The sequence below is a fragment of the Phoenix dactylifera genome, chromosome 18 (assembly GCF_051530095.1).
Source record: "Phoenix dactylifera cultivar Ajwa chromosome 18, Ajwa_hap1_PhDact_Kaust_v1.1, whole genome shotgun sequence".
Taxonomy (NCBI): domain Eukaryota; kingdom Viridiplantae; phylum Streptophyta; class Magnoliopsida; order Arecales; family Arecaceae; genus Phoenix; species Phoenix dactylifera.
The window spans coordinates 87,178-100,965 of NC_143207.1; the positions used below are offsets into that span (position 1 = coordinate 87,178).

At 39.0% G+C, this 13,788-nt stretch overlaps 1 protein-coding gene across 1 annotated transcript in view; it reads right to left on the reverse strand.

The window, feature by feature from the left end:
* Positions 1–445: 445 nt before the first annotated feature.
* The window catches only part of LOC103697127 (DNA repair protein XRCC4), a 52,330-nt gene continuing 38,987 nt past the window's right edge, over positions 446–13,788 (reverse strand). The window contains exon 5 of the mRNA XM_008778923.6: positions 446–819. Coding sequence (XP_008777145.2) covers positions 664–819 — 156 coding nt within the window. The 3' untranslated portion in view covers positions 446–663. The remainder of the gene's footprint in view (positions 820–13,788) is intronic.

A 13,788-nucleotide genomic window follows, 5' to 3' on the forward strand; every position in this document is an offset into this window, starting at 1 on the left:
GCTATTCGTGAGCAATAATAATAGTCAAATATTTCTCATTCCACTATACAATGAGTGCTAATAATTCTAATACTAGTTTGATCTGTTTATCTGAGTAGAAAGCTTCTCACAACTCGTTCGGTCTCCTAGTTATCTAGGCCGAGTCAATTATTTTGGCATTAACTTACCGGATCTTGGGTATCCAGTTTTTGAACCATGGATGCAACTTTAGCCAAAACAGCCTGGCAACTATGAATATTATCTAATCCAGCATCATGTAACTTGCTCTATTATAACTGCAATGAACTTACCCCCGTTGATTAAAAGCACTACGTCCCAAGCCTAAGCGCAAGTAAATTGGACATCAATTCCTACTGCTAAAACATCAGGTTGACAAAACCTCGATCAGACCCACCTTGGCTTTAAAATAAACAAAATCTGAGCAAAGCATTTACTTGACCTACTCTGACCCTACCTGAACCAAACAATCCACTATAACCAGGTAAGAATCTCTAACACAACTCTCTGAAAAACCAAGCTCATGAGAGAGTGAATGCGTAAAATTTTGTACAAAATGATGGATAACTGACATGCTTTGATTGTTGTGCAGAATAAAACTACTTCCGTGTCCTCTTTCTGCCCTTTGAAGAAATGGCAATGTTCTCCGAAGTACAAGAAATATCATCACCAGTTTCCTCCATCACTACCTTCATCAAAGGTCTCTGTTTTATCGGTGGAATCATCTTCGTCCTTGGAAGATTTCCCCGTGGCTTCCAGTTTTGATATCCGATCCCTCAGCTCTCTCAGTTTGGCCTTCTTTGAGTTCAAGACAGCAACAAACTAGAAGCAGAATAAAAAAATAACGTGTTGAAGAAAATAATCTTGAAGGAAATGTGAATTAAAGCAACAATATGCTATGAAACTATGCACACTTGAAAGGATGCTGCATAAGTTTACTTGATCTGAGAGTGCAGGGGTGTGAGTTGACTGGTTTGCTTATTTCTTCTTTCTTTCTTTTGTTTGAAGTTTGTATCAGTTTTAGTGAGTATGCTGTTCGATCCATCATAGTCATCCGTATGACTTGACTGTGTCAAAAAGGTACAACAGTACTTTTTGAAGTCACTGACTTTGCCATGTATCTCCCCTGCAATCAAGCTGATTGGATGGTTATGATGGACCAAACAACATCCTCAATATTCTGGGCCAAAAGGATGGCTGTGATGGATTAAACAGCATCCTCACTGTTCTAGGGGGAAATGTTTCCCTTCAAGCGGTCTAGCAGATCCCGGCTGTCATAAATGGTTGCAACTCAGCAATTGTCTGACAGGAACCACATACTAAGCTAATGGGTTATACAAGGACAGGAGCTGGAACTACATGGCCACCTATCAGGGCTTGTTCTTTGAATATTGTCTGAAATGAAATCTGACATATCCAATCAGGATCTTACATCCTATGATACGAGACAACTGAACTGTCCATCTTAGATGCAGCAGGAAGAAGAATGTGATTTGGAGATCTATACAAATGAAATAAAAGGTTGTACTAATGCATTTAAGCTCATCGTGACTACTGTAAAGTCATAGCTTGCAACCGAATACTTGCTTCTACCAGACAGTATCGAAATATAACTCAAAATTACACCACCACTATGCATTGCAAGTGGACAACCTGAACTCATGTTATTGCTATATCTGTTTTCCCTTCAATAAAGATCGTGAAAATTGCCATAAAGAGTAGATTTTACAGTAATTCTTTCTAGCATTGATTATATCAGTTCAAAGAGAGTCATGCTTCTTGTCATGGTTTGGAAACTTGAGAGTGGTGGTTAGATTGTTAATGCCAAAACTGTTTCGGATGAGAAACTTGGATGAGTTTAGCCCTATATTGACTTGGACATGTCAAATTATCAATAAATGTTAAAAATGCTAAAATCATTAGCATCCAACATGTACTCTAAAATTTATGCGCTGACATGGTGCCCCGGTTTGGCCCTACCATGTCAGCTATAGAGCACCTCCAACCTGCCCCCCACCTCCATTGCCCCTCTCACTGGCACAGCCTCTCCCCTGGCTCCCAACTCTCAAACTTCCAATCATGTATAACATGCCACCTGCAGCTGCCAAGCCCAGGCACCATACCTCCATTTTGGGGCCTCCACCAGTATCCATCATGCACCAGCCATCAGATCATGCCAATTTGGTGAGGTAAATCTTCTTAATGATCACCATAGCAGTGAATGTTTTATGGTGGAAGAGGGTTGGGGCGAAGGAATATCATGTCTGTCCACCTAGCTGACGAAGTAGATCAGGCAGCCTACAGTATGGAGATAAGGCTGCACATATCTAACCCACCCTAGACACTGCAGTTGCAGGAGCCTCGTGCACTTGGACGCCCTTTGTATGGCACCACCTTTCCATGTGTTAGCGAAAAAGATCACTACAAAGGTCTGGATTCAACATCCTCAACATATTCCAAGAATGCAGCAAGCATCGGTTCAAGTAACCATGTAAACCCAATTTATACTTAGAAAATAACCATATATTCAAATGCATGCGAAAACATGGAAGTAAGCCATTTTATTAAACCGCTAAGTGTTGTTTAGGTTATTTTCAATGTGTCTTAAACACATGTAAAACATCTTTCTTACCAGAGCTTTGAATTTTAGTAAAGTTTACTTAATTTACAAGATCTTATGATTTGAGAAGTATCATTGTATTCAAAGTTGTAATTTTGAGCCAATGCCAAAAATTGGATTTGAACTAAAATTGAGAAGTCAACGTTTTCTCCTTGAGGAATTTGAATTTTCAAGTATTTTTGTTGAATTCAAATGGTGGGCTACTTCCTCATCTACATTAACATCTTAAGCAAGTTGCCAGCAAATGTGTTTCCCACTCAAAAATTAGTTTCTCAGGAAACCAAATTGCAAAATCAAAGGGAAGCGTATCTTGAGGAAAGCAAAGTTCGCGCTCTATAGAAAAGTAATACACCATTCCCTACCATTTCAATTTTTTTATGATTTACTCCTTATCATGTTTTACATAATTGGATTTACATTAACCATTTGATTGGACTCCATAAGACCATGAACTTTCTCCAAACATATTTTCTTTAAAATTAAATCTAATTATAATCTGAGGATACAAAATGAGATTTTAAACCAAATCAAATTTCCTTTGATTAGAACTAAATCAAATTAGATTGAGAAGATAAAGAATGAGGTTTAAAACCAGATCTGAATGGGATTGGGTTGGGAGAGAGGAAAGAGATACGGAGCAGTTACATGCAGAGGGATTGGAGGAGGCCGGGGCATGGAAGAGAAGATAGGATTGCACGGCCCATAGTTGTTGTGGTCCAACTGCCCACCTAAAACCATCAAACACAATAATCTACTTCTTTTGTTTCTTTTCCAATACCAAGTTATTTGTCTCTAGTTTCTTTCTAATTATTTATTAATATTTATAATTTTTTTAATATTTTTCTGTAACATTTCCCATTTCCTACTTTAAGAAATGTTGAAACTGTCATTTTCCACTTCCCGCTTTTGTAATGTTTTTTCCCTAATTCATTTCCCATAATGCTGACTATGGTCTTAAGTAAATGGCAATAAAAACCAAAATAAAAGTGAATTTTGCATAACAAAATCACTTAATTACTGATTTAGCAGGAAAAAGGTAGATTTGTTCTTTTAGCAGAATAATACACATTTAGGGATTCCTCAACGGTTTTGCCCTATGGAAATTAGTCTAAACAAACTAGAAGAAGTGTATCAGGCGTTCAGCAAATGTGTATCGGATGTTCTACATCCATGTATCACCCACCCTCATAACTAGAACTAGGGGCAAGATCATCCAAGAACTTCTAATTGTGTATTATTCAAATTTGTTATTTGATTATTTTTGCATTGACTCATGAATTAACCCATTTAAGTCTCTGATTCTGTCAAATCTTCCTTTCATTATTCTAGACATATTTGTTTCTTAGTAGACTGCAGTCAAAAGTTGGCTAGGTCACAAAATATATTAAAAAGCATTTTCAAGTATGCAGTTAAACTTCTTCATACATAGATGTATAATTGTTTGTCCATTGCCAAGTTTCAACGTGATATAATAAATTTATCATACCCTATTAACTGCTAGTTAGCAAGGATAGTACATGTAATAATTTAATCTTGGTCCATCCAACAATTCCTAAATCCCTTTTATGCAAGTATAAGCATCTATCACAAAAACACCTTCTCAATGTCATTTTCATATTACATCGCAATCACACATGAGGTTAACAATCATGAATTATACAACAGAAGGCATGAATAGGAGGTGACTGTACTTGCACTGGAGCATGTACATATGCAGGTATGCACACACAAGCAACATGCATCACATTTGTGCAACTCTCATCCTCTTAGAGGTACAGGTCTTCCATTCAAGCATTGAAGGTTTGGATCATTTGATCAAGCAAGACTACTCAAATCCTCTGTAGCCACTACCACTCAGATTTTGATAACTATATTGCATATCATATTTTACCACCACAAACAAATCCAAGCTCTGCTCCTTATTAGGTATCCGTGGTCTTTGTTATACAGCCTTATATCATTTTTAAGAGGTCTTTACCTTCCAGACACACACACATATATGCAGAGAGAGAGAGAGAGAGCATGGAGTTATAATCTTATCAGCAGGATTTAAGCCATATCTTACCAGTGCAAAATAATTTATATTGAAAATTAACAACATTAATCATGATCAGCAATACATAGAATACCAAAAGATCAAAATTCAAATGTATTCTTTTGTAAATGAACTCAACTGTCTATATTTTTATTAACATCCAATAGTCATGAAGACTAAAATTTTACAATGATAGGATATAATGGTTTATACTGTTTGATTAGATCATTGGATCTAAAATTCCATACAGCTGCATTTGAGCGTATGATTAAGCATTGCACAGAAAGTTTCATGGTTATGTGTTGTCTTAGTAGCCCACTGTGCATTTTGGTACCCAAATTCATAGGCAGCTTTCAGTGGAAAGGTATAATGATTTGTATAAGGCCCTGTTTGGGGGAGTTGTTGGCAGTAGAGCTTTTGGAAGTAGAGCTGTTGGAAGTAGAGCTGTCTGAAGTAGAGTTTTTATAAAAAAGCTGTTTGCTGTTTGGTAACTATATTTCTAAAGTGCTGTGGTGCTTTAACATGTGTTTGGTAAACAAACTGAGAAAGTACTTTTGTATGACAAATTAACCATAAAAGATATTACTAGTATTATACAACAAAGTATAATAAAATATATTATATATTAATACATAAATATATGATATAGTATAATATTAATATAATGTAATATAATATTATTATAATATAGTACTATAACATTGTGTACTATAGGATAATAATTTAACATAATATTAAATTATTTAATATAACATATCAATGTATTATGATATAATGTAATATAATATTATATTTATAGCATAATACAATAATAAATATATAAAATATTATGATTATTAGTGTAAATTATTTTTTCACCCTTCTAATGACCATTTATCTCTCTAACAAATTTTCTAGCTAGGTGATAAAACTGGTTAAATAATTACTAATATTTTTATTTATTTATTTATTATTTTATTTCATTGAAATATATTTATTTATTATCTTATTTATTTATTTATTTATTTATTTGTTCATTTATATACATATTTATTTATGTATTTATTTATTTACTTACTTATTTATTTTTTCTTTTCTTTTTTTTTCTTTCCTTTTCTGTTTTTTCTTCTTTTTTTTCTTTTCTTTTTCTTTTCTTTTTTCTTCTCTTCTTCTCCTTCCTCTCTTCCCTTCTTCTCATTTCCTCTCTTCCCGCGGTTTCTTTTTTCTCTTCTTCTCCTTCCTCTCTTCCCTTCTCATTTCTTCTCCTCCCGCAAGGATGGCGGCGCCGAAAGGGGGCTGGGCCTCGGCGGCCGCGGGAGGAGGCCGGGCTGAGGCTGGTGGCGGCCGCGGCCGGCCAGCAGCGCCTGCAGCAGTCTCAGCGGAAGAGAGCTGAGGCGGCTCGCCCGCCACCATCGCGGGCGCACGTCGCCGCCCAAAAGAGCACCCCACGACCGACTGTCATGGGGGCTTCGCTGCGGCTCGCCTCCTCGGTCCCGCGGTTGGCAGAGGCCCGACCACCCCACGGCCAAGCCCGTCCGCTCCACGGGCCGGCCGCGCGCCACGACCTGTAAATTTATAATATAATACAATAATAAATATATAAAATATTATAATTATTGGCGTAAAGTAATTTTTCATAATATAACATAATATTAAATTATTTAACATAATATATTAATATATTATGATATAATGTAATATAATATTATTTTTATAGTATAATACAATAATAAAAGTGTAAAATATTTTACCCCGACTATTTATCTCTCTAACAAATTTCTTAGATGATAAAATTAGTTAAACAATTACGAATATTTATTTTTATTTATTTATTTATTCTTCTTTATTTTTTCTTTTCTTTTCCTTTTCTTTTTTTCTTTTCTTTTATTTTTCTTTTCTTCTTTTCTTTTCTTTTCCTTCTCTTCTTTCTTCCCCTTCTTTCCCGAAGCTTCTCCTCTCTTTGCTTCTTTCTTTCTTTCTTCTCTTCCCTTTTCCCTTCTTCCTTCCTTGCTTCACTTCTCCTGCGCGGTCATGGAAGGGGCGATCAGGCTCCTGGCGGCGCGACGGCGGGAGGGTGGGTGGCAAAGCCAGAGGGAGATGCGGTCGGGGGAGACGCGGTCGGGGGAGATGCGGTCGAGGGAGATGCGACGGGGGAGGGAAAAGAGGCGGAGGGCGTCGGGGGGGGGGGGGGCGGCGGCGGGGGAGAGGGAGTGGCGGAGGAGGGAGAAGAGGAAGAGGGCGTTGGGGGTGGCGGCGGGGGAGAGGGAGCGGCAGAGAAGGAGGGAGAAGAGGCGGAGGGCGTCTGGGGCAGCGAAGGGCGTCAAGGGCGGCGGCGGAGGGAGAAGAGGCGGAGGGTGTCAGGGGCGGCAGCGGGGGAGAGGGAGTGGCAGAGGAGGGAGAAGAGGCGGAGGGCGTCGCGGGGAGGGGGGTGCGGCCGTGCAAGGGTGGCACTGAAGAGGGGGAGGGAGGGGGATGGGTGGGAGAGGAAGACGCGGCGTGGGAGGAAAAAGGGCACTTTTAAAAGGAGGGTATTTTTGTCAAAAATATGGCTTTCCAACAAAGCTAAAAACAGCTTCTTCGGAAAGCTCTAAATTGGAACTTCTCTCCAAAAGTTATTTTTAGCTTTATGGAAAAGCTGAAACAGCTTTTTAAAACTTTTACTAAACACCTTTTTTCATCCAAAAGTACTTTTGGAGGGGCAGAAAGTACTTTTTGGCCCTCCAAAAGCTCTCCCAAATGGGGCCTAAATGGTCTGGAAACAACTAAAATCATCTATAACATGCTTCATCCAAAATGGTGAGGATTCTCAAATTATATGGCTGACCTTAACCTAGCTTTATTCTACCATCTATCTTATGGACAACTGATAATGGGCATTGAAACTCCAGAACATTTATCAGTTTCTGGGTATTGGAGCATCAAAAGATTTTCCTATCACTTTTTAGGCATTTCAAACATTGTGGATCATGAATAATATTCCCAAGGTAAAGATATCATTAAATATGTTGCACCAAAAAGATTCTAGTTCTAATAAACACATAAATATATACATGAAAATATATGCATACATACATGTATGAATGCATGCATAGACCTACAATTATCAACTTTGGATCCATTTTATGGTCTGACATGCATTCTATGACATGCAATTGACCTAATGCCAGCTCTCCACCTTTCTTATCCGGGCTAGGGACCAGCAATGGCAGATAAACACAATATTAATACATGTATTTATTTATCCATATGTACGCATGTTTGTTTATGTTCTCGTGGACTTAAAAACATGTATTAATAACTATGCTAACTCATCTCACTTCTCCTTTGTTTCAAAACACACAAGAGTTCTACCTTAAGCTTGGGTATACCTGGTACCTTTGTCAAATATGTAGAGTAGCCCACATAAGCCTAAAGTCGCATATAATGGCATTACATATCTGTTATAGAAATAATGTTTAATACCCTTAATAGGTTATCATAAAGGATTTGAATATGCCAGATAGTTTTCACATCCACATCAGGATGACCAAAGATCCATTCTATTTGCTTTTAGGAATACTTGAGATAATAACTAGATTCGAAGCCCACCTCTATCAAACTTTTTGAAAAAGCCTTCGCCCTCCTATTCAACGGGGTTATTCCGTATGATAAAGGGGCTTTTCCCTAACGAAGAATGTGCTAGGAGGGGTACACATCCAAAGACAGTCTTTGATTGGACAGGAACGGCTAAAAGAAGGCGGAAAACACTCGGGGAGAGACTCAACTAAACCCTTAAAATAGGAATAGTGAATGCCCCGGGAGACACGCACGGTACTTACCGGTGCTATCGGGCCTCGGAGAAAAGAACTATAGTATTATAACAATTATTATCATATTATAATTGCTATTATAATTAAATAATATGATAATCATAATTGTTATATTAATATAACAATAAATAACATGTTATTATATTATAATTATATAGTATTATATTCTATATAATTGAGGGTGAACTTTGGTGCAATGATCAAGTTGCTCCATTTTGATGTGGAGGTTATGGTTTCGAAATCTAGAAACAACCTCTTCACATAAAGGAGTAAGGCTGTGTACACTTGACCATTCCTAAAGCCCTCAATAGTAGGAGTGTCGTGCATCGAGCTGCCCTTTTTATATATTATATAATTATTTTTAGGGTTTTTTGCATAGATACCCTTCTAAATATCAGATTTTGCGTGAATACCCTTCCAAAATTGATATTTGCATGTATACCCTCGTAAAACTCTGTTATTGTACAAATGTCTCTAATATAACGGTTGTTCTAATGTGTTTAAAAAAATCATAATTATATTAATTAAAAATAAAATTAAAATATGAAATGACATTATTACCCACTCTCTTCCACCTCCACACCCCCGCGCCCGGCTTCCCCACCCCCGGCACCCCCCCCCTTCCCCACCCCCCGCGGGCTTTCCCCCCGGCGTCCGGCTTCCCCACCACGAAACCCAGCACCAGCAGCGGCGTCTGCAGCGACGACTCCGCGCCAGCCACAGCCCCCCTCCGATGATCGGAATCGACGCCAGTAGCGTCAAAAGGTTCAAGTATCCGATCACCGTGTTGTTGAATCGGTACACAGCCATCTCAACTCCTCTTTTTCTTCTCTCTCTCTCTCCAAGACTAGTTGGTATTGTTCTTGCTTCTTTGCTTGCTTTCTTTCTTGGACTGCTGGGTCTGGGAGTGGGGATTACTTTCCACTTCTTTTTCTTTCTTTAGATTGTTTTGAGCTGGGAGATTGGACTGCCTTGGTAATGTGGTTTCGTTTTTTCTTTTTTTCCAAAAAAAAGGGGGCACCTTTCCTAGTTTTGTAGGGTGTTGTAATGATGCTTCCCTTTTCCTGGTCCAGGGCATTCTGAACAGGATTTTAAATTTTTGAGTGCCCTGTGCACAGATCTTTTCTTACTTGGATGTTAAGAAAGAACGGAGGGAGGTTGCTCTACGCCTTTCACTTTATGGATTCTTAGTGGAGATTCTTATCATTGTTTAGTGCATATAATGATGCTTTTAGGGATAAGATCACAGTTTCAGCAGCATGCTTTTGATAAGAATGAACCACACTGTGATCACTTTACTGCTTTAGGATGGGTCAAGCATTCAAAAGAATCAGAACATGAAGTGACCTGTGCTTGATAGGATAAGGGCCCGATTCTGGGTGTCGAGTACAGCGTGCCAACTAGTATGAAGGGACTTCTACTGTTTTTGGACCAAGAGAATCTACTGCAAGCTTCTTGGACTATTCACAAGTTATGAAATCATCTTCCACAAACTTAAAGATCATGGAGTTTTGCAGAAGACTGTCCTTGATTGGTAAGATAGCTCGCTTCTATTAGGCTCTTTTCAAATCTTAAATCTTGCTGAATCTGGCCCTTATAACCAATCCCCCCAGGAAAGAACAACCATTGCTGAAATAATCAGAACTGTTTGTATGGATCTTTAAAACGTGATATTGTGTTACCGTGTGTTTTGCAGGAATTTTCAGCACATCAGAGTTGGATTGTTGCATACAAATTTTCCAATTATGCAGCCAGGTTTGTAATGCCATGATACGAACTCGATCTGCTTTGATTTCTGTATTTGAATTCTCATGATTTATCGTATCTTAATTTCTTGTAATATGTGATTGCTCGGGCAAATTGGTAGATTTTTATCATGACATGAATTCTATCCTAATCCATCCATCATCGTGTTTGTGAGAGTTGTGATTGATTTAGAGTTTTTAAGATTTGTTGAAAGATCACTTTTCTTTTAACCCCAAAAAGATCGATTTTCTATTATTTTCTTTTTAACCAATGCCTTGTTCTTGCCTGACCTTTCTGATGACCGATATTTTTCTCATATTAGCCCATATATAGCCCTTAATACTGATAGTCTGGTTCATAAAATGTTAAGTTTTTTGGCTGGAAAACAGGATATTTCTGATCATCTCTTTTCAGAATATTGAAATATGACCTTTTTTTTCTTCTGATACTCCTAAGGAGATTAAAAGCAGAATCATTCTCGGATTAACAAAAAAAAAAACTTCTGAAGAATTGATTAAGGAGATGTATGAATTAAAAAATAAATCATGTATGCCATCAATATATATGGTCTTTTTGTCAACTCTTCAACTATCAGCTGCAATCTGATACATGCAGAAAATAGGTGAGTCTCAGGGTTAGTCAACACGTCAAAGTCACAAAAACTAAGATGATTGAAAACCTTTAGTCGGTAGACTCACTGTCCATGATATTAATCCCATCATTAAATTAATTGCAGGAGGTAAATCTAGATACAACCAATTTTTTTGCGTATATACCCTTCTAAATATAGAAAATTATATGAATATCCTTATAAAGTTACTATTTGCTTGTATACCCTTATAAAAATTTTTATTTGCACTCCTACCCATTAAAGGTATTTTAATCATTTTAATTTGAAACCGTTAATTTTTTAACGTCATTAGATGCATGGGTACATATGCAAAAATAAGAATAAAAAAAAAGGTAGATAGCAAAACAAGTATTTTACGAGGGTATACATGCAAATATCAATTTTGGAAGGGTATTCACGCAAAATCTGATATTTAGAAGGGTATCCATGCAAAAAACCCTTATTTTTATATAAGTAATTACATTCTAAGAAACCTGCCCCCATCACAAGCAAGCAAACAACCCCTAAATGACTCTTGTGAAAGGGTCACAATGTCAATCCCATTGTTTTTCTGCTAAAATAACTATTTTTCAGATTGGCTACAATAGAGCTCTTTAATAGGACAAGCCAAAATAAAAAAGCTTATAAAAAAACTAAGGTTGTGTTTGTGTGGAGTGATTGATTATAACCCTATTTGATTTTGATGAGCTCAAAGCATTTGAGTATATCTTTTGCTTACTAATGAATTCAATCGAGTGTTTCAGTGAAAATCTTGTCTAAGTGTTTCTAGATTTGGTTCAAGATATTTTGGATAAAGTTAAGAAGTCAGCTTGAACCAAAGTCTGAGACTCGAGTCGACTCCGGGATATTACGAGTCGACTCCAAGCGTATCAGAAGCACTGGCACGGGCTCGAGTCGACTCCAATTCATTACGAGTCGACTCCGACTGAGAACAGACAGATGAACAGAAAGACACAATTCAAAACCTATCAACGAGTCGACTCCTGAAGTGCGCGAGTCGACTCCGCTGCTTACCGAGTCGACTCCGGAGTAGTATGAGTCGACTCCAGGGAGTTACAGACAGAAAAGTCAGAGAGCAAGTTTTGACCCTGAGAGCCGAGTCGACTCCTGAGGAGCGCGAGTCGACTCCGATGGCTGGTAGGTCGACTCCAAAGAAAACAAGAGTCGACTCTCAGTGGTATACTAGGCAAAAGTCAGAGAGCAGTTTTCGGACACTGAGATCCGAGTCGACTCCCGCAATGCGCGAGTCGACTCCGAGACAGCGCGACCCCAAAAGACAGAAGACCAAATTGCTGTCTCTGAGAGCCGAGTCGACTCCAAGATAGCTCGAGTCGACTCCAAGGCAGCGCTACACCAAAAAGACAGAAGGCTGTGTTTCGGAAACTGAGAGCCGAGTCGACTCCGGAACAGTTCGAGTCGACTCCGAGACTGGACGAGCCAAAAGACAGAAGATCGGGAGTTCGGGCTCTGAGCGCCGAGTCGACTCCCAGGATTGTCGAGTCGACTCGAGTGAGCCAAGTTGAAGAACAGCTCTATGGATTCCATGGGATGAGCCGACTCCAAAAATACCAGGTCAGCTCCAGTTTCTGGCGAGTCGACTCCGGGTTAAGTCGAGTCGACTCCCAGTCGAGGAGGTCACTTTAATTCAAATTCGGAACAGTCGCCGAGCCGACTCCAGAAAAACATGAGTCGACTCCCGCTACAGCCGAGTCGACTCCAGATCGCGCGAGTCGACTCCGACCCCAACGGACACATTGTCAGGATGTGCAGAGTGTGCAGAACGGGCAGAAAAATGTGTCTAACGGCTAGTTTCCGTGGGGGATGACTTAAATAGCCACAGAGGACTGTAGCAAGGCAGAGAAGCAACATTCCACTCAAGGAAATCAAGAATCCTTCATCTGCAAACTGGTTTTCAACGGAAAAGAAGGAAGAGCGCCATTAACTCCATCCAACTACCTCTTCCCAGCATTTAAAGAAATCTCCTCCTGCCTTCAAGTCGTCCAGACATTCAAGAGGAGACCCAAAGTTCAAGAAGCCCTACTCTACTCCAACTCAAACGTGTTTGAGGGCTCTTAACTTCTCTCTAGTTTATATTGCTGTATATCTGCTTTTTAGAAGCTCTACTTTTCTGTTTATCTTGTTCTTTCCATTTGGTCGTTACTTGATTCAATCAGGGGATTGAATCAAGGGTGTATAGGTTGTTGGTGAGCCTAGGTTGAAACCAACTGTGTAAGGGTTCGATTGTGATCCCGGAAAAACAATCGGGGTGGTTCTAGTCGGTGAGCCTGGGAAAACCGACCGAGTTCGTTGTGACCTCGTAAAACAACAAGTTAGGTTGTAAGCTTGGAAAACAACCGGCTGTAATCCGAGGGGTTATAGTGAATTCCCAAGTGAGACTTGGGGAGTGGACGTAGGAGCAAGGGTTAGCTCCAAACCACTATAAAAACTTTGTGTTTGTGATTGTTTGTGTTTCTCTCTCTTACTCCTATTTCACTCACAGCACATAGCAACTAATTAATCATCTTGCAAAAGTATTAATTAGGCATCCACAAACGTTTTAATTGCAAAATTATTTCAAAACCCAATTCACCCCCCCTCTTGGGTTGTCTATCTGGGCAACAAGTGGTATCAGAGCCTAAACTCTTCTACCCTAAGAGTAAAAGATCAAAATGACAACCCCATTTGGATCTTCCCACATTGAGGGTCAGTCCACCCAAAGACCCCCATTTTTTAATGGATCCGACTACTCATATTGGAAGGCTAGGATGAGAATATTTATCCAAGCCCAAGACTATGAGATGTGGACCATTATATTGAATGGACCATACATCCCATCCATCTATGTAGAGGGTGTCACTGTACCCAAACTTGAAAAGGATTGGGATGACCATGACATGAGGAAGGCACAACTCAATGCCAAAGCAATGAATGTGCTTTACTGTGCATTAGATAGGAATGAATTCAATAGGGT